Here is a 21721-nt window from a genome sequence, read left to right as displayed (position 1 = left end):
TGGGACATACTTCTCCCTCTGTATCACTCAAAATAGGTGCCCAAACTAGTTAAAATAGCATTTTGCAATGTAAATTACAAAGAATACCATTTCTGAGAAATGTTAATATTTATTCCAAGTGAGCCTTCCTAAGTTCTTTAATAATATGAAATTTCATGCAATCGCTAAATCTTTCCTTTCTAGCAATTTCTAGCTGTGATTTCACCAACAGGTTAACAGCGTGACTGCAATTATTCCAAGATTTCTGTTTTCTATCCACAAAGAGTATATGACTTATCCTAATGACTTGTGCCATTTCTAAAATAAAAACAATGAATGGTATCCTTTGTTATTAAGCTGTATAATTTATCCAAAACTTCTTTATTCACTTTAATCTGACGTTTAATTTTTCCATGTTTTATGTAGTTTAAACTATATTTCAATTTCTGTACATTCCATTCAGTTTTAAAATTAAACACTCTAAACAAATGTTACTGTATTCTGAAATGAAATGCCACAGCTTAGAAGTTAATAAAGATGTAGCCTTTAAAAACTCCAAATTTATTTCAAATTAATATTTTAATTTAACATTTATGTCATACTAAAATGAACTATCTAGAATGAGAGGTTCCTATGAAGTGCTTGAGAAAAGAACAAAAACAAGAAGTTGCTTACTTGATTGTCTGCAGAAACCTCACCCTGTCATTGATCTCATCTGGGATCTTACTGAGAATCTGTTTAAGTGCCCGTGCCTTTTCGTTTAGGTCCTGGAATTCTGGCTCTGGTCGTTCAATCATATACTCTGATAAAATAAATGCATAATAAAAAGCATCAGGCAACTCCCTGTCAAATGCAAGTCTACAAATTCCCAATGTTGGTTAAGAGGGTGAGGGAGGGGAGTAGAAAGGCCAGATAACCAGGAAAGACAGGTTGCAAAAGCAGAATTTGTTAAGAGTTCAACTTAGTTTGGTAATAAAAGGGCTCCTACGAAGTAAGATAACAGAAGATGAAAGACTAAACATTTTCAATTTGGGATAAATAGAAAGCCCATGAAATAAAAATAAATAAATAAAATTAAAAGGGAGTCTTAATCAAATTGATCAAGCCCCTGAAGCTACATTTCTCAAGAAAATCTTAATGACGTTCATGACAAATATGATGGCGATATGTACCTGCCAATGAGGAAGATGAGCTTAACCAAAATCTCTATATTGAATATACAATGTCTCATTATACCAAAACCCAAACAACCTACTAAAGTCTTCAGCACGTTCTTGAAATCTCACTTAAAAAACACACACCAGAAAACACTACCAAAAATTCAAGACAAGGGTTGGATCACAGAAGAGTAAACTTAGAAAGGAAGTTTAATCAGACCTGGTAGAGGCAAAAACATTACTGGTAGATTCATTGTAGACTTGGAAACATTACAACCCTACCAACCAATACAACCTGGCCTAACAGACCGGAAATGTGTAAGTGTAGAATAATGATGAGGACTTTCTTATAAATTATGGAATCAGTTAAAATATTTCCTTTTTTTTCTCCCTCAATAAAAATGGGAAATTCTACTTCTATTTTTTCTTAATTAGTGGGAAAATGGGTACTAAATTTAAGTGAAACCCATTTCTGATTATTTAAAAAGCAAAAAATGAGAAAGAATGGTTATTATATTGTCCTCTCAAACCTGTGGTTGAATAAAACACTAAAGTTAGAAAAAACCCTCATTAATTCACACTGATTTTTGCATCAAGTCAACACAAAATTAAAAAAAAACAACAACATTTCACAGAGTTTATCTTTTGGCAAAACCAGAACTCATCAAACATATTCACAGGGGGAAAAAGTTAAAGTGTACAACATAAACAAACACTTTACTTCAAGTAATTAAATCTGAATCTGACAAATATAAAACAGAAAGCAAGAAGTACTTTTCTATTTTATAGGCCCCCCACCCCAATATTATCACAATATTAATAACAAGAAAAAGAAGAGAAGGAGGAGAGGGAAAAGAGAAGCTAGAACCTTTTGTCAAGCAATAAAGATTTGGAAGAAGTGCTTTTCAACAACTGTAAGAAAACTAAACAAGACTCTTTCTGATTACCTTCTACATCATCAGCTGCCATTCGAAGAAGTGATTCTGTGAAGTTAACTTCTACACTTTTTTTCTCTAAAATTTTCATTATGATGTCTTGTGTGAGTCCTGGATTTTCTTTTTCAGCCTATAAGGAAGAGAAAGCTAGTTTTAAAATGTAGAAATGAAATCAGAATTTTAAAACCAAAACTTAAATGTTTAGAAGGTTTGGGAACTTAAACTGATGAACCTAGAAAGGCAGAAATCTTTGTAAACCGGTGATGGTACCACTTCTGTTTGATAAAACTTAAACATCAGTCACTTTTTATTACAGCCAATGTCTATTTTCCATTTGAACATAAAGTACTTAACATTTCCTACTTCTCCTTTACATTCTCCTGACAAACTAATAACAAAGATAGAAATAAACATGTATTTTGGTAATCCATCAATTACTTTTTTCAGTAGCTAAAATAGACTAAGGATTTTTAGATATTTTTCATTAGGTAATCTTTCAACTTGAGGATCTAGCAATTAATTACTCATCTCACCAGTATTTTACAGATTCTCTGCATTTAAATTAACAGAATGTCAGGAATAGCAAAAATAAAAAAGGATTACTTTTGCAAGTTTTCTTGAAGATGTATAATCCCTTAAATGCTTTCCCATACAATGATTCTCACTTTCTGTTTTCTTTTTGTAGCAAGACTACTACCTTCACTAGTTTTCAGAACATTATTAATCCTTTTACTACCCTGAGCTTGTTTCACTAATGAGTTTGCAATGGTTCTATGTTACTCCCCAGGGCACTAAAATGGTCTAGTCATTTCAGTACTGAGCATAAAGAGTTCTGAGTTTACCAAAGTTAATTTTCAAGATTTGGGTTTTCCCCAGTAATTTTATCCAATTTTATAATTGTTCTAAATTTTATAATCACACTATACATTTGTTTCTTTTAGGATGACTGCCAATTTTAATCATTATGCTGATGATTCTTCATCTTTCTTGCCCTGATATTAAATAGAAAATAGAAACAATTTGTGATCTTAACCATATGGTGACCTATTTGTTTTCTTTTGTGTCAAGCACATTTAATCTCTGCCTTTTCAATTGCACTCTGGCATCACTGCAGATCCAGCTTTCTTCTGCACCTATTGCTCTCTCCATTATGACATCTTGTTTCTCAATAGATTTCAGTATAAAAAATTAAAATGCTGTGGAATTAAATGGGAAAAGAAAATACACACATTTATTTCAATCCTGAGATCATTTTTAACTGTTGTCAAATGTTCTTCAGGAAAGTCATTTTGATATATAATTAATAACAATAAAGTGTGTCTTACTGAATTACATTTTTGTTGTTGTTGTTAACCCTCACTTGAGGATATTTTTCACTGATTCATTGATTTTTAGGGAGAGGGAAAGACAGAGAGAAACATTGATGTGAGAGAAACACATTGATTGTTGCCTCCTGCCTGAGCCCTATCCAGGGTCGGGGCAGGGGAAGAGCCTGCAACCAAGGTACGTGCCCTTGACTGGAATCAAATCTGGATCCTTTGGTCCGAAGGCCGATGCTCTATTCACTGAGCCAAACTGGCTAGAGCTGAATTCTGTTTCTTTTAACTGTAGTCCCCCAGTTACTCATGGGGGATATGTTCCAAGATCCCCAGCAGATGCCTGAAACCATAGATAGTACCAAACCCGATACAGACAGATGCTCTTCAACTTATGACAAAGTTATGACCCTATAAGCCCATCACAAATCGAAAATATCCTAACTTGAAAGTGCATTTTATACACCTAACCAACTGCACATCACAGCTTAAACAAGTCTACCCATACTCGGAACACAGTACCTAAAAAATGCTGATAACACAGTATACTGTAGAGTATGGGTGTTTATGATGGAGTGCCTGGCTGGGAACTGGAGCTCAATGCCACTGCCCAGCATCATGAGAATATTGTACTGCATACTGCTAGTCAGGAAAAGATCAGAGTTCAAAATTCCAAGTACAGTTTCTACCAAATGTGGACAGCTTTCAAACCACTATACAGTAAAAAAATCCTTAAGTCAAACCATGATTAAGTTGGGGACTGTCTGAATTATGTTTTTCCTATACATACATATCTATAATAAAGTTTAACATATAAATCAATTAGGAACAATAAGAGACCAACAATAACAATTAAAAAAAGAATAATTCTATCAATGCACTGTAATAAAAATTATGTAAATATAGTCTCTATCAAAATATCTTATTGTAACCAACCCTTAACTTGCAGTAAACAGCTTGGTGTCATTCGTTTCAGGGGATCCCTTGCTTAAATCTTCATATAGTCTCAATGTTTCCTGGTGCACACATTTTTGTTATCAATTGGAACATTTTTTGTTCATGTTTTCCACCCACAAATTTAGTGACTTTTTAACTTAACTAAATACTTACCGTGCACTGTGGCTGTAACTTTTGCAGTTTGTGAGATGGGACAGCAAAATTTACACAAATGCCTTTTTCTTTCTTCACAATTTCATGAATAGATTTGTTTTTACCATTGACCTTAGCAACCTGGACATATACATTTTCTTTTCTTTTCTTTGTAAGTCAAAAACTTTCACCTTTTCACTTAAAGGAAGCACATTGTGGCATATCTCTTTTGGCATATCCCAAGTGGCCATTAGTAAGTAAAATAAGGGCTACTTAAACACAACTACAATACCATGAAAGACTGATGTGATCACTGAGAAAGCAACTAAATGTCTAAAGGCAGGGAGCACATACAGCACAGAGACACTGGACAAAGGGATTGAGCAGGATGGTGTGAAATTTCATCCCAATACCCATAATGGAACAAAATTTAAAACCTAAGAACTTATTATTATTTCTGAAATTTTAAAATTTATAAATTTAAAATCAAACCATAAATTTATCATGTAAAAATTATAAAACTTAACTATTTCTGGAATTTTCCATTTAATGTTTTTGAACCACAGTTAAAACAGGTAACTAAAGTGTAACTGTGGATAAGGGGAGACCACTGTATAGTCAGTTTTGATTTTTCCTTCCACAGATTTATTTAAGGTAGGATCTATTTAATTGAAAGAAAACAAAAGTTGTCTTTAAAAGAAAAGCTATACAAATACAGTACAAACTTTATGAATTTGGTGAGCTGACACAAAATTACATGTACGACACTATTTAAATAAGCCAGTATTTGATAACTGGTTTATCTTTCCTAAAAGTACCATTAAATTATCAATAACACATTATTTTGGGGAGCAGGGGGGCATTCTCTATATGCTTCCAGACAATGCCTGCAGAAAACAATCTCTCTGATTAAGTTATAATAAGGTGCTGAAAAAAATCAAATGCTGAAAGCCTGACAACAAAGTTTGCAATATCAAGTTGGTCTGGGGCCTCAACGTGCCAAAGCTGAAACATTACAGAAATCTCGCAGAGGTTCCTAATGTTTTAAAGTCAGTGTTCTTAGTGCCAAGAGAAATACCTAACAGTACTGTGTATTAAACAGTCAGGTTCAAACAACTTAATAAATACTGAAGGCCTAAAAACATAGTAGCCTTTGAAAAATACACAAATTGATAAAAAAAGTATTTAATTTTATTCTTCAAATAACTATAATTACTTATTTTAATGAGATTTGTACACCCTGCTGGGCATTGCACAATGTCTGAAATGTTGGAATTCGATTGGACACTACCCTCATTTCCTGTTGTACATTGATTTCCTTATGGTACTTGCTTTTTATCACAGCAATGACCAAAGTCCAGCTGACAAAGACATGACATAACTGAAAGGAATGTAGTCCAATCAAACTACTACGTTGAAACAGCAAATTACTGCAAGCTAGTAGTTAGTTCAGTGTCAACCAGATGTTGAATATCACCGTGTTTCTTTAAAATTTTTAATTACCTCATGACACCTAAGATATTTGCTATGGGGTCCCAGGGTGCCCTGGCACATAGTTTGGGAATAGTTGCCTTAGTATCTTCTGACTGAACTCTTACTTAGGCTACATTTTATTTTAAACGCCTTAAATTTATCCAATGACTCTGACTGACAAATTAAATAGATCTACCATTAAACCAGAGACTATATACCTACAGGTTTCCCTCTGCCCCCAAATAAAACCTTTAACTCTATGAGTATATAATTTTTATGAAGAATCCAACTGTGAGAAAAAACTGTCCCCAAGGGCAGTAATATTCAATCTGTGAATCAGTGATTCTCAACAGCACAACCTATCAGAACTTCTAGATGGAAAGGAATCAAAAGCAGAATATATAATTACTAAAATTAACTTATCTTGAAATAAATTATTTCAGCCCTTTCCCCCCAATAACAAAAATAGATATTAAAGCTTGATAAATATAACTGTTGTTATGGACCAAGAACTGGAAATATGCATTTAAATATATATAAACACAAAAATCTTTATCTTTTAATGCATACCTTCCTTTAATTTCATTTGAAATTTAACATATTAAATGTGAAAATTAAGAATAAACCAATGCAAACTGACTAATGATTTCCTCCAAAATAACTTTCACTATCCCCAGTTAAGAATCCATGCCATGGAGAGCAAAATTTACCCATGTATCAAACTAGATCTACCATAGCCACACTTTTAAAAAACTGCTTTTTACTTGTACTTGTGTTAAAACATGAGCTTATATATAAAGACATTATAAAAAAAGCTTCATGAAATTCATTATTTTATCTCTTTTATGAATGTCATTTAGTATACCCTCTACTGCTTCAGACAGGGACTTCTTTACCAAAATACACAGGAGAAATACCCTCTGTCCTGGGTATCAGGAAAGCTGAAAAACGGACTTTTGCCTAACCAATACTACATTGTGCAACCTAACACTTTTCCTATTCTTTGGTTACACACATGCTTAAAATAGTTGCCATTAAGCCTCCCTAATGATCAAATATGCCATTTAAAATCACACTAATAAGGAAAGAAGGTAAAAAAGAAAAGATAATGGCATTGATTTGTTGATTCTCTTTATTAATCCAATGATTTGCCAAGGATATGTTTTAAAGAAGCTAGTATGAATGTGTACTCAGATACTACATTTTATAGACTATTAAACACATCTAGGTAATTCTAATCCAACATATACAATGTGAAAAGAGAGATGCCAAGTGACATTATCAATGCTGTCAGTTAAGACTGGAATCTATAAGCTAATCTTTGCCATAAAAATATTGGATGGATTTATAATTTCAACTCCAATGAATCTCAACTATAAATTTATTCTTGATTTAAATATTAAAATACTTTACCTAAAACGTAAGTTGTTTTAACTGATAGGAACAAACACACAAAAAGTAAATAAAAATTAAAGTTTGAGGCACCCTGATAATCTATTTTGGGGGATAGGAATAAAGTTTTATGTGCAAGAATGCACACAACATGTAAAGTAGGGGCATCCAATAAAAATATAATGCAAGAAACAAATATAAGCCCCTGTAATTTTAAATTTTCTAGTAGCCATATTCAAGAAAATTTTTAAAAAATGTAATTATGTTAAGCCCTGGCCAGTTTGGCTCAATGGATAGAGTGCTGGTCTACAGACTGAAGGGTCCCAGGTTCGATTCCCATCAAGGGCACATGCCCAGGTTGTGGGTTCGATCCCCAGTATGGGGCATGCAGAAGGCAGCTGATCAATGACTCTCTCATCATTGATGTTTCTATCTCTCTCCCTCTCCCTTCCTCTCTGAAACCAATAAAAATATATATTTTAAAAATATATAAAAAATGTAATTATCTTAAGAGTACATCTAAAACATTCATTTCAACATGTAATCAATATAAATTAGTTAGTACTGAGTTATTTTACATTCTTTATTTTGTACTAAGTCTTCAAAATCTGGACTGTATTTTATATGCACAGTACAATTAAATAGGAACTAGCCATATTTTAAGTCCTCAACAGTGACAGATGGCTAGTGATTATCAATCGAAAATCTCAGGTCCAGAAACAACAGAAAAATTCATGCTGAGTGACTTAGCTGTATATTCTCAAAGAGTACTTAATATGATGTACACACAGGTCTTATTTTCACGCTCAAAACATTGTTTTATACTTATATTCTAAAATTTAATAATATGAATCTTTTTGAGTTACGATTTTATAAAAGTTTTTAAAAATAATTTTAAAATCAACTCCAAAGTTAAAGAGAGAATACTCCAAAGTCAGTTTCAAAAGCACCAAGTGAAAGGACAAATTTTGAGGAAAGAGCACTTGTTTCAGTTCACTTTTTGGGAGTGTATTAATCTTTACAGAGTACACCAAAACAGGCACAAGATAGTTAAAAGGGTTGTTACTAGGAAATAACCTGGCAATTATCAGCTGGTATTTAGATTTATGTATAACATACATTCTAATAATCACAATAAGTTACTTGTGCCTCACCTTAATGAAAGCTGCTCTCAGTGTCTGAGCTGCAGACAGATTTACTCGTTCTAGCTGCAATAAAAATTTTAAATCAAAATTAATATTAATTTTCTTAGAAAAAGCAACATTTCTGATATTCCATTCTATAGTAAGCACATTGATACACACATCATTCAACTAACAAAAGTATTTGCTAATTAACTCTAAGTCACCATAATTCTTCAAAGAGAAGAATTATCTAAAAATTTCATTAGAAACCATGAAAACTTAAGGTTCTTTATTCCTTTTTTAAAAAAGTAAGAAACTTATTTTATTTATTTTAAATAAATAAATACATTTTATTTATTTTAAATAAATAAATACACTTTATTTATTTATTTTAAGAAAAAGCAGTTTATTGATAGACAGACTCCCTTTAGCAGGGAGGAAAGGAGCCCAAGTGGGTTGCTCAGAAACACTGTACTTTAAAGACAGATTTATTTTAAGATAAGCACAGAATACAAAATAATATAAATCCCTATAGAAAGCATAAACACATTTGAGAGTGTGTGTTAATATAAAATGACCAATACAAAGAAAACGTTCGCTACTTAAGATTCTTTGTATTTACCACCATACTCCTTCTTAATTGCTTTTCAATCCCCTCAGCCAAGGATTAAGCTGAGATTAGTCTATTTTATTAATTAGCAAATAGTGCAGATAAAAGGTTTGTTTGACACTCAAATTGATGACTGTGGATCATCCAGGATTTCAGAGATGCTTATATCTGTCCTGTATTTTATCAGGATTAAAAAAGAGTTACCTAAAATACTAAATCAAAAGTTCAATCCAAATGCTTTTAATTTTTGTCAAATATGTAAGATTTATAATTTTGAAAGATAAAATGACCATATTAGAAACTTTATACAATTCACTTTCAGTGAGCCAAAGAAGGTAAACAATTTCATAAAAACCAAAAACACCTCTTTGTTGAAGAGTTAACTGCCAGGCTTAAAAAAACTATTTTCAGTTAAATTCAGATTTCTTTAGTCCCTAAGAATTAGGCCAGTTAACTCAATAAAACTCTACGTATTTATTTTTTATTTGGGACAATATTAAACGTTCAAAAGCATTTTAACCTTTATAAATTTATACGCAAATAGAAAATTTCTACAGAAACCTTATTAACCTATTATGCAATAAATATTCCTTTCAATCTCAAGGCAATGAAAATGTAGGTTTTCCTTTATAAACAACACACAGGATGGGGCAAAACTAGGTTTACATTTGTGAGTACTAGAAATAGTTTATTCTTGTACTATTATTTATTGTATTTTTTCCATACAAATGACTATAAACCTACTTTTGACCTACCCTACACACACACACACACACACACACACACACACACAATATCTCCAACACCACTTTATCTCCAAAAATAAAAAGTGGAGTATTTAACTTAGCTTCTTACACATCTTGTAAAATGTAACATTGTCTTTAGTAGGTAAAAGGGAAAACACAAGGGGACAAGTTAGCAAATATAGCAAAAAAGCAACTCTATGAGGAGTTTATAAAATTAACAAAGGTTTATCTCCAAAAATGAATTTTTTCCCCACAGAATTCACTTAGTTATAATGAATACAACTGAAGATTAAAATAACAACACAGCTCTTCTGATCTCAAGATCTTGTTATGCAGGATAGGCAGAAGGAGACAGGATGAATGTTTCCACCCTGATAGAAACCTATTTCCTTATTTGGGTTAACACCACATTCTGACCTCTTTCAACAAGTCAAAGGTCTGAGTCACATGTGTGCCTTCAATTATCAGCAATATAACTCATTCTGTAATGCCCTGATATGTGAAAGGCACAAGGCCAGGAAAAGAGATCAAGAACAGTCTGTGAAGAACTCATAGAATTAGCCAACTTCCCCTACCATCAGCATCTCTAGATTTCTAGATTAAGTTTACAGATGTGTATCTTAGAAAAGGGGAAGGTCAGAAGTAACACACTAAATCAAATCTGTGAGCTATGAAGCATCTCACCAGAGCTCTAAGAGGAGTCATTCTGGGATACATTCTATACCCACATATCTTGTAATAAACCCACTAGGCTTTATAGCTATGTGATATCCACATTCCCCAGGGAGTACCAGGCACATAGGCACTATACATATTTTAATCGAACTTCATTTCTCATAAATTTATCTAAATTGTTCTGGAATCTATAATTTCAGCCTGTAATACTTAGGTAGCAAGATACGGTTTTCTTTTCTCTATTAAAAGTGCTTCTATATTAGGCCTCTCACTTGAGATACATGATTTCAAAATAAAATCATGTTTATCTTACTAGTACCTTTCATGAAAATATCAGGTTCCAGTAATATTCTAACAGCTATCATTTACTAAGAACTTATTATACAGCGTATTTTTATAGAGTATCTCTAATCCTCACAATAAATATGGTACTAGTTATCATCATCTCCATTTTACAAAAGAAGTAACTCAGTTTGCATAAATTTATGCAAATATTAAAAAGCTAGTGCGTTGAGAAAGGATTCATACTGGATCTGTCTGGCTCCAAAACCCCATGCATAAGACACTAATGCTACCCTGCCTCCCTGTACTCACCCTCTCCAGATGGGAGTCTACCCTATCATTGAATCTCTTCAACTACTTAAGAACCAATAAATTTCTGAGTTTCTACCATGTGTAAGGGAGATAGTGTGAGAGAGACACATCAATTGGTTGCCTCCCACACGTGCCCCAACTGGGGCCGGGGATGGAATCTGCAACCCAGGTACATACCCTTGACTGGAAATTGAACCCGAGACCCTTGGGTTTGAGGGCTGACACTCTAACCACCGTGCAAGCCAGGCCAGGGTAAGAATTATTTTTTAGCCTCATTTTACATGTAAAAAAAAAAAGACAAAATTATACAACCTAGTAAGTGACAGAGAAGTAATTCAAATGTAAATCTTAACTATGATCACCTCTGGATGGTAGTATTGCAGGGGAAACCCATGCCTTCACTGTAAAAAAGTATGTTTACTATGCTCAAAATCTGGGATTTTTTTTTTTTCGACTAGGAAAAAATAAAAAGGATAGGTAGGCAGGTAAAGCTGCAGTATTCTCAGGATTCATTTCCTTATTGATAAATTAGGAGTTGTATATGCTGCTGAGAGTTAGCAGAAATAGTTGATTTGGATTCTTCTGAATAGAATGATACTAATTACTTATTCATAAGTGCCGTTTTGTGTGATTTTTTAAAATTGATTTTTTACAGAGAGGAGGGGAGAGGGATAGAGAGTTAAAAACATCAATGAGAGAGAAACATCGATCATCTGCCTCCTGCACACCCCCTACTGGGGATGTGCCTGCAACCAAGGTACATGCCCCTGACCAGAATCGAACCCGGGGACATTTTAGTCCGCAGGCCGATGCTCTATCCACTGAGCCAAACCGGTTAGGGCATTGTGTGATTTTTTAATAAACAAAAGTGTAAAACTTTGATGATCTAAAATTCACCATTGGTTGCAAAACTGCTATTTCTGTCTCAAAATACCTACTTCTTCATACAGTATATTTCCCTTTAAACAATTCCTCCAAAAGTCATGGGAAAATAAGATACATGGTATACCTTTTCCTAGAATGAAGAAATGAAGCATACAACTCTCTTCTTCCATATATAAAGAATTAGTGAAAAGTAGTAAGTACCTGAAAACCTGTTCTAACACTTGGCATTAGGTTTTTATAAACTCATTCCATAATGCAAACAAGAGACCTATTTCACAGTACATTTACAACACATGCAATACACTTGGACTCTGAACTCCACAGCTGCTGATTAAACAAGCCCACTCCTTCAGCTGTCCTAGCATAACTTCATTAAGTTTAGCAAGCATCATGCTCCCAGAATGCCACAAATAACTTTGCCTTGTGAGCTAGAGTACCAAAATTTCCTCAGGTGTAAGGATATACTACTGTCTAAAAATCTGTTCTACAAGATGACTGGGAGATCCATCATTGTTATTATTATGGATGTAATGTTATGATGAGAATGCATAAGCTTTTTCACTCTTATATTACACTAGAGGTCCGGTGTGCATGGGTAGGATCCCTAGGCCTGGCTGCCAGCCAGGGCCTTCCTTCGTTATGCAACGGCCCCTGGTGGTCAGTGCATGTCATAGGGAGTGATTGGTCTCCCGGTGGAACTCCCATGGGGATAATTTACATATTAGGCATATATATATATATATGACAAAATTTAGTGACTCCTTTACCTTCAGAGTAAAATGCTCACCCCTACTGTGGTACTACTTTCTGCAAGATTAACTTGACAATCACTTATCTTAAATCTGCATAGTACAGACAAACAATACCAAACTAATTTCCCAATTAGTAGATTTATAGAAAAATCCTCCTTTGAACTATAAATATCAACTAACTGATTAGGTATCTTATTTAATTTCACCTCTATCAAAGAGAAAACCTACTACTACTAATATTCCTAAAAGCCTATTCATTCTGTACTCTCTTTTTAAAATACATGACAGAAATAATTATTTAAAAAAGCTTGATACCATGTTTGATCAATAAATTCAATTTGAGAATTAGAGCCTGAGAATTTGATGTAGTATCTCTCAGTCTGCAACTTCCAGCCATTTCATTTTAAAAATTTACTTCTAACAATTAGTTCTTGAACTAACTATGAATCATTTGGCACCGTATTCTAATTCTGGGCCCATTAACCTACATATGTTTTTAGATCTCATCTGGAGAGAATCACTGCCTTTATTTCTGAAAGAGATTTACTAGTCCATTCACAGCCGTTTATTTTTCTTTCAAGTTAATTTTCCTTATACCAAATAAATTAGGAAAGTTGTATTAATCCCAACAGAGCATTTCACCAGAATGCTACCTACATCCTATACAATTATTTTCTGAAGTCAAGACTGAAATAAAATCCACTTTCCATATGTAAAAAAATATCACCGAAATGGTTAAGAAAAAAGCTTTTCTCATTCCTTTTCATTAACTAAAGGATCAAACTGAAACTCAGAAATTTAACTGCCCCTCCGCCAAGAAAAGACTCAACGTAACCAGATAAATACAGAATAATCTCCCAAAACAACTTGGCCCAATAGCCACTGAGTTAGACTACAGACATGAAAAGAGGGAGTACCTCTGGCAGGAACTGTCATGATGATTCTTAAAATACTTGAGAAGTCCAAACACTAATCATCAAGATAGATTACTCACCAGTTTTCAGGGATTGTCTCCCTACTTCTTACCTGGTACGAGGATCATTAAATAATTTATTTGCTTAAGTATCTGTATTCCCTAAGATTCTTATAAGAAAGGTTGTTGCTTATTTTTCCCTCTACAGCTCCAGACCCTAGCAGAACACTCAACGAATAAATGGTTGGCTTTTAATAAATATTTACTAATCAGAAGGGAAACACTTGCTTTTAACAATAACTCTAGCCTTGCAATAAATGGGTAAAGTATTAAAACAAAATGTTGGAATTAATTACTAGAGTGTCTGCGATAGCTGCCAGATATAGGTGTAACCAGCACTAAAAGGGGGCCTCTGAAGCTAGCATGGTAGCAGTATAATAGAGACAGGTTTTTCAAAAGATGCCTCCTACTTGCTTCCTCCTTAGTAGCAAACTTCTTAATTTCCCAACCTCTTTTGCAGCTAGGTGTGGTCATAAGATTACATTTTTGCCAATGAGACGTAAATGGAAGTCTTGTATAGGACATTCAAAAAGGTTCTTAAGAAAGCAGAATCAGTTAGAGGTCACACACACACCCTCCTGCCCTTTTTTTTTGCCCTTTCCAGGAAACAACTTAGGACAGTGGTTCTCAACCTTCCTTATGCCATGACACTTTAATACAGTTCCTCAAGTTGTGGTGACCCCCAACCATAAAATTATTTTCGTTGTTACTTCATAACTGTAATTTTGCTACTGTTATGAATCGTAATGTAAATATCTGATATGCAGGATGTACTTTCATTGTTACAAATTGAACATAATTAAAGCACAGTGATTAATCACAAAAACAATATGTAATTATATATGTGTTTTCCAATGGTCTTAGGCGACCCCTGTGAAAAGGTCATCGCCCCCAAAGGGGTCGCGACCCACAGGTTGAGAACCGCTGACTTAGGACGATGAGCTTCAGCAGCCATCCCACATGCTGAAGTGACCTTGATAATGGAAGGCCAGTACTAAGATGATGGGACAAAAGATAGGAACCTAAGTTTCAGGTGATACTGTGCCATAATACTAGCTCTAGTCCACTTACCTCTAGAATTTTTTATGTAAGAGAAATAAATTTTACCCAAGCCACTGTTTTTTATTTTCTCCTTTGGTCATTGAGCCTAACACTATTTAGGAGACAGTGTTTGAAGTTCAAAATATTTGTCTGAAATGGAAACTAAACTAAGTCTCTAGATTTCAAATTGAAGAGGATGAACCACTCTCTACTGACCCCAAGACATTAGATCATAAAATAGATCATATACATTATGAATAAACCTAATAATGTAGGAGAAATGCTTTTTAAACTCACGATCTTACTCTAATATAATTATTTTACAAAAAGAGATGAAAAATTATGGGAAATGGTAAGGGCTTCCAGGTTGTAGTAGCAACAATAAGGTTAATGGCATCAATAGCTTTATAATTAATTAGATTAATAAAACAAAAAAAACCCCACCCACAAACCCACAACTAATGAAATAGATAAAAAGCCTAAAGCTCAGCCGTGGGCAAACTACAGCCCGCGGGCCGGATCCGGCCCGTTTGAAATGAATAAAACTAAAAAAAAAAAAAAGACCGTACCCTTTTATGTAATGATGTTTACTTTGAATTTATATTAGTTCACTCAAACACTCCATCCATGCTTTTGTCCCGGCCCTCCGGTCCAGTTTAAGAACCCATTGTGGCCCTCGAGTCAAAAAGTTTGCCCACCCCTGCTAAAGCCACAGAATTCAGAATCCTAGATTCTAGTCATAGGTAATTTCAGGAAAATAATTTCATATTATCAGGACCTTAGGTCACCATTAAAAGGCAGAGGAGAGTGATTAGATTATACTTAAGAAATTTGCACAGTTCCAGAATTCTCTACACACTTTAACATATATTAAAAGAAAAACCAAAATGTATTAATATTATTAAGTCCTACAATATTTCTAAAATAAAAAAAAACCCCGACATCTTCTCTAAATACAAAGCACTGTTATGTTTCATTTATCGGTAAAAATGTTTGTGGCTACTAACTATAACTCAGTAGGATAATTTGTGCCTGCTCCTCTGGCTATCTAATGTGCTTGTCCCCAACTCTTCAGCTGTCTAACCCTTCTGTATCCCTTTCAGATCTTTAGCATGTCTCTTCTTCAGTGAGGCCTACCCTGACCTCCAAAACAAGCTCTACCTATTTTTTTTAACTTCATAGCAATTATGACAATTTTTCATTTATCTAATTATTTGTATTCTTTTAGTTAATGTCTCTCTCTCTTGAACTACAATGAAACCTCTAGAGAGGGAACAATATATCTGAGACTCTCACCCCACTGTTTTATGTCCAGTCCTGGCATAATACCTAACACATAGATGGAATTCATTTATATAAGTATGTTATATGAAGGAACCAACAAATGAATAAATGAAGTAGGCATTAAGGAATTGCAGAGATCCTATGAGAAAATATTACTGACTTACCTCATTAAACACAGGATACATGACTGCATAGAGAGGCATAGAAACCATGGAAGTGGTCTCAGCTTCATTCTTCATCTCTTCCATTGTCATCCTCATTCAAAAGCCAACTACAGTAGAAAAAGCAGTGCTAAAATGCAGAGGAATCTTCATTCACTGCAGTATTTCTTCTCTCTTTTTTTGTGATAAAAGAATAGGTCACAAAGCATATATTGACCTGGTTAAAGGGGAGAAAGAACAGTAAGTTATTACATTAAGAGGAAACAACAGATACAGCATTTTTTTTTCCAAAGTAGAATCCTTATCTTATGAAAATCAGAATTTTTAATATATCTTACTTGTAAAGGCAGCCCTAGTCAGTGAGACATCTGTTTCCCTTCTCAGATTCAAGAATTGCCCTTTCTTAACAGCTAATCTCTCTTATTAGGTACTACTCTACAAAGCAGTGTTGCATGATTACACTCATCTTGAATTCAGAAAGAGCTCTTTATGAAGCACCACGGATTAATGATTTATCTAATTCCATCATATGCAATCTAGGAAAAAGTATCAAAATGCATAATTATAGCATTTACATGCAATATCCTATATAATAAAAGGCTAATATGCAAATCAACCGAACAGCGGAACGACCAGTCACTATGACGCAGACTGACCACCAGGGGACAGATGCTCAACACAGGAGCTGCCCCCTGGTGGTCAGTGCGCTCCCACAGGGGGAGCGCTGCTCAGCCAGAAGCTGGGATCATGGCTGGCAAGTGCAGCAGTGGTGGTGGGAGCCTCTCCCGCCTCCGTGGCAGTTGGACATCACCCAAGGGCTCCTCAACAGTGAGAGGACACAGGCCGGGCTAAGGGACCTCCCCACCCGAGTGCACAAATTTCATGCACCAGGCCTATAGCACATTTATAACTAGGAAATGTACAATATGTATGAAATACAAGTAAAGAATTAAGAATAAAGAATTAAAGTGTATAACATTTTCATTAAAACGCCTTTTGCTAATTGTTCACTGATTTTGTCATCTAAAAATAACAATAAAAACATAAGTACCAAATAATTTAAGGCAAATCTTAAAACTGGAAAACTGCTACCAAATCTGGTCCATTTGGGGAGGAAAAATGTTACTTAATTGTGCCAATGGTACTTTTTGAACCTAAAACAAGAAATCCATAGACACTGGTAGTCTGGAATTAAAATATCACGATTCAATAATATGAGAGAAATTTTACCTTGAGGGGTTAAGGAAATGTGTTGCTTCTTAAGAAATGTGTTGCTTGCTTTATTTTTTGCTAGGCTAAAAAATAAGCCTAATTATAAAGTGGAAGTGTAACAGTAGTCACTTATCTACATATATAGTTACAAAACAATCAATTTGAATAATTTCTACCATTTGCAAAGCATTCTCAGATTATAAAACATTTTCACATGCATTTAATCCTTATAACTTATTTACAGAAATTGTCATTCTGATTTTACATGAAAAAGAAGGCTCAGATAATAATTTGCCCAAGATCACACATGCAGAGGCCCAATACTGGATCCCAGTACTTAGAATCCAGATCTGATTCTCCCACATCATAAAATCAAGTCTGAAGTGGAAACAAAGAACCTGAGTTCATCCACCCAAGAAAATACCCAGAAGTAGAAGTTATTTATTTACTGAATAAATATACGTTTAGCACCTACCACTTGCAAGATGCAGTTGGGGATGAATAGATGTCCTAATCATTAACAATTTACCTGAGCCAGACTGTGAAAGGCCTAAGCAGTTTGAAAGGTAATATCAAAGGCCTGGTGTACTTACAGCTTCAAAATTCTCCAATAATCCATCCCATTTGAGAACTGCTTACTATCCTTCCATATCCCAACCAGGGAACTCAACACCTACTTGAACAGTCTGGTTCCATTTCTGGTAGTTCTAAACATAGACAGTTTGTCCAATTTCTGAGCTGACGTATGCTCCCCGACTTCACAGAACAACAATAAAACAAGGCCAATTCCTAAATTTTATTCTAGGGCAAGAGAAAATCATTACCTATTACCTGATCAGACCACTGATTTAAGTTGATTGCTTGGTCATAGCATTAAAAATAGAATGGCGGAACAGAAACTGGAGGCAGAGAAAACATGTATCTTTACAAGATATCAACAAGACCTGAATAATAAGTAAGAGGAAGTAGGTAAATATCAGTTGTGGCCCTACTGTTTCTATTTAACTACCTAATAGGCCATTTGGTAACCTACTTTTCCACTTAGAAATAAATTGTGAATACTTTTTTATAATAAACTTGGAACAAAGGCTAGGGGCTGAAATACAGAGAAACTGGTCAAAATGAAAATGGATAGGTACTGTACGCACAGTTTAACAGTAAAAGAAGGCATCTACTATATCAATGAAAAAAGCAAGTAAGAAATAGTAGGACAGGGTCAACAGAACCTGGGAAGCTATCTCACTGGGTGACAGAAAAAGAAATCATTCACTTATTTAATAAATATTTATTCATTACCTACACAGCATTAGGCCTGGTACTAAACAGAGGCAGTAAACAAGGCTAGACAGTCTCTGGCTTCATGCAGTTTATATACTATGGAAGAAAAGAGAAAATGAACAATTGTGAGTATGACACAGGGGAGAAGTCAGAACGCTATACTATGGGAAAATGAGATGAGAGAACCAGCATCACAAAAACCAGGTGTTTCAAATACTCCCAAGTATGGACAACAAGTTTTTAAAGAAATTTATTTGATTTCTTGGCGAGGTCAAGAATAACACTCAAAGAGTAGGATCATCTCTGCAAGGGCTGATATATTGATAGAAGTCTACAAGAATCTCAGTAAAAAGGAGGTGAAACAGTAAAGGAGGTTCAATAGAATCATTTTTGTCTTTTACTCTTTCAAACACATGTGCCTGTCCCTGCATATAAAGACAGAAGGAGATGCAGAAAAGTGTTCACTTTTATGATTCAAATGAATTATATATTTCCTTTAAACCAATTTTACAGTACTATCAACTACTATTTGTCATAAAAAAGACAATATTATTGCAACACCATTCTGGGCTAAATAGCTGGCTGGACCACAAAACACTTAATCACCTTTTAATATTGTTTCTGTGGATTAATTTACAACTTTTCAGAACACACATTTACAAATTAGGGCCACTCATAGCTTCATTAGCGTTAACATGAGATTAAAACCACCAATTCCAGTGCACTCTCCCTCCTGGGAGCATACCTTAGCCTTTCCCCTCCACCTCTTCTTCCCCGACAGGCATGCATCTCCTAAACTTTAAGGGACTCCATGAGGCTTTAGACCAGGGAAGCAATGGGCAGCAGCAGTTTGTCCCAGGCAAACCTCCTGAACCTGTCTCAAGCCGCCCTTCTCTTTGACTGCTTAGTGAGCCAAAGCAGCTCAGCCTAGGCTCATTCCCCCACCTAGTCTCTCTTCTGCTATCCTAGGCCAGTGATGGCGAACCTTTTGAGCTCGGCGTGTCAGCATTTTGAAAAACCCTAACTTAACTCTGGTGCCGTATAGAAATTTTTGATATTTGTAACCACAGTAAAACAAAGATTTATATTTTTTATATTTATTTTATATATTTAAATGCCATTTAACAAAGAAAAATCAACCAAAAAAATGAGTTTACGTGTCACCTCTGACACCCGTGTCATAGGTTCACCATCACTGGCCTAGGCCCTTTCCTGTTTCACTGTCCCCAGCTTTAATAAATGTTCTCCAAAATTCAAAACAAACAAAAACAAACCACCAATTCCAACACGGCTTATTAAACTGTTCTGCTAATTTTAGTTTAAGTTAAAATATGTTGTCATACCTTTTATATACTTCTTCATTTGAGATGGTTAAATGTACAACCTGCAATCACTCCAAGCAGAAAAAGATCCTGCTACCTAAAGAGCAAGGGTCAGCTGAACTGAGGAAGGGCTGAGGCCCTGCCCCTTTGAGAAGGTTCCTTCCTTTCAGCATGGGTGTGGCCAGTCAGGCAGCACATTATCAGCCTCTAAGGGATACTGCTTTCTGGAGTGAATACTGATTATGCATGTATAGTCCACTGATTAAAGATTACTGACCCTAAATCACAAATGTGGAAAGACCTTAAAAAATCACCTCTCCCCCCCTTTAGTACAGCAGAAACCAAAGTTCAAAAAAATGATTACCCATGATCAAAATTTCTAGCTAATCTATATCTATATCTATATCTATATCTATATCTATAAGCCCAGTGACCAAAAGGTGGAACCACCAGAATGACCTGTCAACCAGTTGCTATGACGCACACTGACCAACAGGGAGCATATGCTCAACGCACGTGCTGCCCCCTGGTGGTCAGTGCGCTCTAACAGTGGGAGTGCTGCTCGGCCCACAGCAGGTGCAGCCGCTGGGCTGACCAGGAGGAGCGGCACTCCCACAGCGGGCTGATCCCTGCAGGCCATGCCCCCCACCAGTGCACGAATCTATGCACCAGACCTTTAGTAATAAATAAAAATTACTGTGGGTATGATGGCAACATAGGAAGAACTATTTATTTCCAATTTCAAATGTGTTGCTTTGGGGTAAAAGTTTTCATTTTCAAAGTAAGATTTATCTCTTGAGTGGTTAGCATCCACAGAATTAACAAAAAAAGATACAGAACTATAGATACTAATTATTTAGATACAAGGTATACTTTTCAAACTTTTTTTCAAAAACAGCCTTTGTGACATGGAGATATCAAAACAACTAGAATATAGGCAACCTATTTATTTAAAATTTCCCCTCATTTCCTTGAACGTTCAAAATAGTACTGCAAATTTCTAACACAAAGTGAATCAGTTTTACCAGGTATACCAGTTAATAATGCGGACTTTGTAATCAAAGAAAACACGGTAATTTCAAGAGAAACATCAAAAGTGCTTTATTCAAAGTAATGTCCATCACTAGCTACACATTTCCCCCATCTTTCAGGTAATTTGTGAATACTGTCCCAATAGAACTTTTCTTGTTTTGATGCAAACCATTCAGAGACCCAATTTTCCACTTCTTTGTACGATTTGAAGTGCTGCTCAGAAAGTGCGTGTGCCATTGATCGGGACAAGTGGTAATCTGAAGGAGCAAGGTTTGGTGAATACAGTGGGTGAGTTAATATTTCCCAGGCAGGATCTTTTAACGAGTCTAACTGGTTTTGAAGTGTGTGATGGTGCATCGTCAGCATGAAGCAAAGTTACTTTGCCGTGTCTTCTGGAACATTGTGGTCATTTTACGATCAAAGTGTGGTTCAAATTGATTATTTGTTGTCAGTAGCCATCGGTATTAACGGTTTCACCTGGTTTTAGAAGCTCATAATACACCACACCTTTCTGATCCCACCAAATGCACAGCATTGTCTTCTTTCAAAAGCAATTTGGCCTTGCAGTTGATGTTGATGGTTGTCCTGGATCAACCCATGATTTTGTGCGTTTGGGATTCTCAAAATAAATCCACTTTTCATCTCCAGTCACAATTCTATGCAAAAAAGACTTTCTTCCGTGCTGCTGAAA

The 21721-nt window shown here is 35.0% G+C and overlaps 1 protein-coding gene across 3 annotated transcripts in view; it reads right to left on the bottom strand.

The window, feature by feature from the left end:
* PDCD10 (programmed cell death 10) overlaps positions 1 to 21721 on the bottom strand; it is a 49121-nt gene that overhangs the window by 11874 nt on the left and 15526 nt on the right. For all 3 annotated transcript variants that reach the window (XM_070406867.1, XM_070406866.1, XM_070406865.1), the window contains exons 2-5: positions 16190 to 16403; positions 8496 to 8549; positions 2084 to 2201; positions 655 to 781 (exon numbers count right to left, since the gene is read on the bottom strand). In XM_070406867.1, the coding sequence (XP_070262968.1) occupies positions 655 to 781; positions 2084 to 2201; positions 8496 to 8549; positions 16190 to 16285 (395 nt within the window). In that variant the 5' untranslated portion in view covers positions 16286 to 16403. The remainder of the gene's footprint in view (positions 1 to 654; positions 782 to 2083; positions 2202 to 8495; positions 8550 to 16189; positions 16404 to 21721) is intronic.

The sequence above is a fragment of the Myotis yumanensis genome, unplaced genomic scaffold (genome assembly GCF_028538775.1).
Source record: "Myotis yumanensis isolate MYYU_CA2020_CCGP unplaced genomic scaffold, mMyoYum1.0.hap1 SCAF_2, whole genome shotgun sequence".
Taxonomy (NCBI): Eukaryota; Metazoa; Chordata; class Mammalia; order Chiroptera; family Vespertilionidae; genus Myotis; species Myotis yumanensis.
This window is presented reverse-complemented; position numbering and strand designations above follow the sequence as displayed.